The 2870-nt window shown below is 51.7% G+C and overlaps 1 protein-coding gene across 2 annotated transcripts in view; it reads left to right on the forward strand.

Annotated features, from left to right (window-relative positions):
• kctd9a (potassium channel tetramerization domain containing 9a) overlaps window positions 1-1145 on the forward strand; it is a 6906-nt gene extending 5761 nt beyond the window's left edge. For both annotated transcript variants that reach the window (XM_008337537.3, XM_025053822.1), the window contains 3 exons: window positions 53-158; window positions 237-370; window positions 547-1145. In XM_008337537.3, the coding sequence (XP_008335759.1) occupies window positions 53-158; window positions 237-370; window positions 547-663 (357 nt within the window). In that variant the 3' untranslated portion in view covers window positions 664-1145. The remainder of the gene's footprint in view (window positions 1-52; window positions 159-236; window positions 371-546) is intronic.
• The last annotated feature ends 1725 nt before the right edge of the window (window positions 1146-2870 follow it).

The raw sequence follows: 2870 nt of genomic DNA on the forward strand, positions 1-2870 counted from the left end.
CAGTCCTGGTACAGACACCAGAGCTAACGTACGCTAACGCTGTCATCCACAGGGCGCTAACCTCCAGGGCGTCAAGATGCTATGCTCCAACGCCGAGGGAGCGTCTCTGAGAGGATGCAACTTCGAGGATCCGTCCGGACTGAAGGCCAATCTAGAAGGTTCTCTGCCACCACAGTCCAGGTCCCCGACGCTCGCTAACGGACGTCCCGCTAAATGTCAAATGTGTTGTGACGCAGGTGCTAACCTGAAGGGAGTGGACCTGGAAGGAAGTCAGATGACGGGGATCAACCTGCGGGTGGCCACCCTGAAGAACGCCACGCTGAAGAACTGCAACCTGCGGGGGGCCACGCTGGCCGGGACGGACCTGGAGGTGACGTTACATCGCCGTTACCATTTATTAGCGGCGTCGTACCGATAAGCGCCACTAGAGGGCGCCACATTCACTTACAGTTTTATAGTAGAAATTGATTTAAAATCTCTAAAATTTTAAGTCTGTCCCTCTCTGTCCTGTCCCCATTTTTTGTCCCCCGGTCCCCCCTTTCGTAGAACTGCGATCTCTCCGGCTGCGACCTGCAGGAGGCTAACCTTCGAGGCTCCAACGTTAAAGGAGCCATCTTTGAGGAGATGCTAACTCCGCTGCACATGTCCCAGAGTGTCAGATAACTGTGGACGGGGACCGAGACCGAGGCCACGCCCCCCTCCCTCGCCGACCAATCACCAATCACCCGGCGCCCCTCCCCCCCCGGAAGGTTCCGTTGACGTAGAAATACCTTGCACTATAATTTATCCAGGGTTGTTGTTGTTGTTGTTGTTGTCGTGTAACGTGTGATGTCATCGCATCGTAGTATTTTTTTTTTTTTTTTATATCGCGAATGTTAACGTTAAAGTTTGCGTCCGATCTCATGGAGGTGAACCATCGACTGAAGCCACCGGAGCTGTTAGCTAGCACATGCTAACGGCTCTGCTAACCGCCAGAGCGCGGGTGGTCGGAAAAAATTTGCGAATGTACGATCGGTTTCTCTGTTTAGTGTTTGTTTTTGTTTTTTTTTTTTTCGCGACGCGCGACATTTTCTTGATAAGCAACGTAAGCCAAAGCAATACGACAGCACGGTGGGAAGGACTGAGACCAGGTGACATGAGACCAGGTGACAATGTAACTATGTGACCAGGTGACAATGTAACCATGGTGACCAGGTGACATAAGACCAGGTGACTATGGTGACCATGAGACCAGGTGACCATAAGACCAGGTGACCATGAGACCAGGTGACCATAAGACCAGGTGACCATGAGACCAGGTGACATGAGACCAGGCGACTATGAGACCAGGTGACATGAGACCAGGCGACTATGAGACCAGGTGACATGAGACCAGGCGACTATGAGACCAGGTGACATGAGACCAGGTGACAATGTAACTATGTGACCAGGTGACAATGTAACCATGGTGACCAGGTGACATAAGACCAGGTGACCATGAGACCAGGTGACCATTAGACCAGGTGACCATGAGACCAGGTGACCATAAGACCAGGTGACCATGAGACCAGGTGACCATAAGACCAGGTGACCATGAGACCAGGTGACATAAGACCAGGTGACCATGTGACCAGGTGACCATGAGACCAGGTGACATGAGACCAGGCGACTATGAGACCAGGTGACATGAGACCAGGCGACTATGAGACCAGGTGACATGAGACCAGGCGACTATGAGACCAGGTGACATGAGACCAGGTGACTATGAGACCAGGGGACATGAGACCAGGTGACATGAGACCAGGTGACATGAGACCAGGTGACTATGAGACCAGGGGACATGAGACCAGGTGACAATGTAACTATGTGACCAGGTGACAATGTAACCATGGTGACCAGGTGACATAAGACCAGGTGACCATGAGACCAGGTGACCATAAGACCAGGTGACCATGAGACCAGGTGACATGAGACCCGGTGACCATGAGACCAGGTGACCATGAGACCAGGTGACCATTAGACCAGGTGACCATGAGACCAGGTGACATGAGACCAGGCGACTATGAGACCAGGTGACATGAGACCAGGTGACTATGAGACCAGGGGACATGAGACCAGGTGACATGAGACCAGGTGACAATGTAACTATGTGACCAGGTGACAATGTAACCATGGTGACCAGGTGACATAAGACCAGGTGACTATGGTGACCATGAGACCAGGTGACCATAAGACCAGGTGACCATGAGACCAGGTGACCATAAGACCAGGTGACCATGAGACCAGGTGACCATTAGACCAGGTGACCATGAGACCAGGTGACCATGAGACCAGGTGACATAAGACCAGGTGACCATGAGACCAGGTGACATGAGACCAGGTGACAATGTAACTATGTGACCAGGTGACAATGTAACCATGGTGACCAGGTGACATAAGACCAGGTGACTATGGTGACCATGAGACCAGGTGACCATGTAACTAAGTGACTAGGTGACCAGGTGACATAAGACTAGGTGACCATTGTCACCTGGTCACCATGGTGACCAGGTGACAATGTAACTATGTGACCATGAGACCAGGTGACACGGTTCCATCTACCTCTAAGTTTTTTTTTTTCCAAAGAGCAGAGCGGGGGGGGGGGGGGGGGGGGGGGGGGGGGTTGGCCCAACTCCTCAGTGTTATCCTCATCCGTGTCATACTTCATCTGCTCCACAGATGGCGCCGTCACTGACTGACAGTTAGGGAAGTCTAAAGGTCACGAAGGTCGAGCTCACGGACCATCGACCACAGCTTTAACTAGAACTTTATTTTTCTACACGTACTTGTGTGTGTGTTTGTGTATATTTTACTGCGTACTCTGATGTACTCTGATGTACTCTGATGTACTC

Source organism: Cynoglossus semilaevis, unplaced genomic scaffold (genome assembly GCF_000523025.1).
Source record: "Cynoglossus semilaevis isolate Cse_v1.0 unplaced genomic scaffold, Cse_v1.0 scaffold19, whole genome shotgun sequence".
In the NCBI taxonomy this organism is placed as follows: domain Eukaryota; kingdom Metazoa; phylum Chordata; class Actinopteri; order Pleuronectiformes; family Cynoglossidae; genus Cynoglossus; species Cynoglossus semilaevis.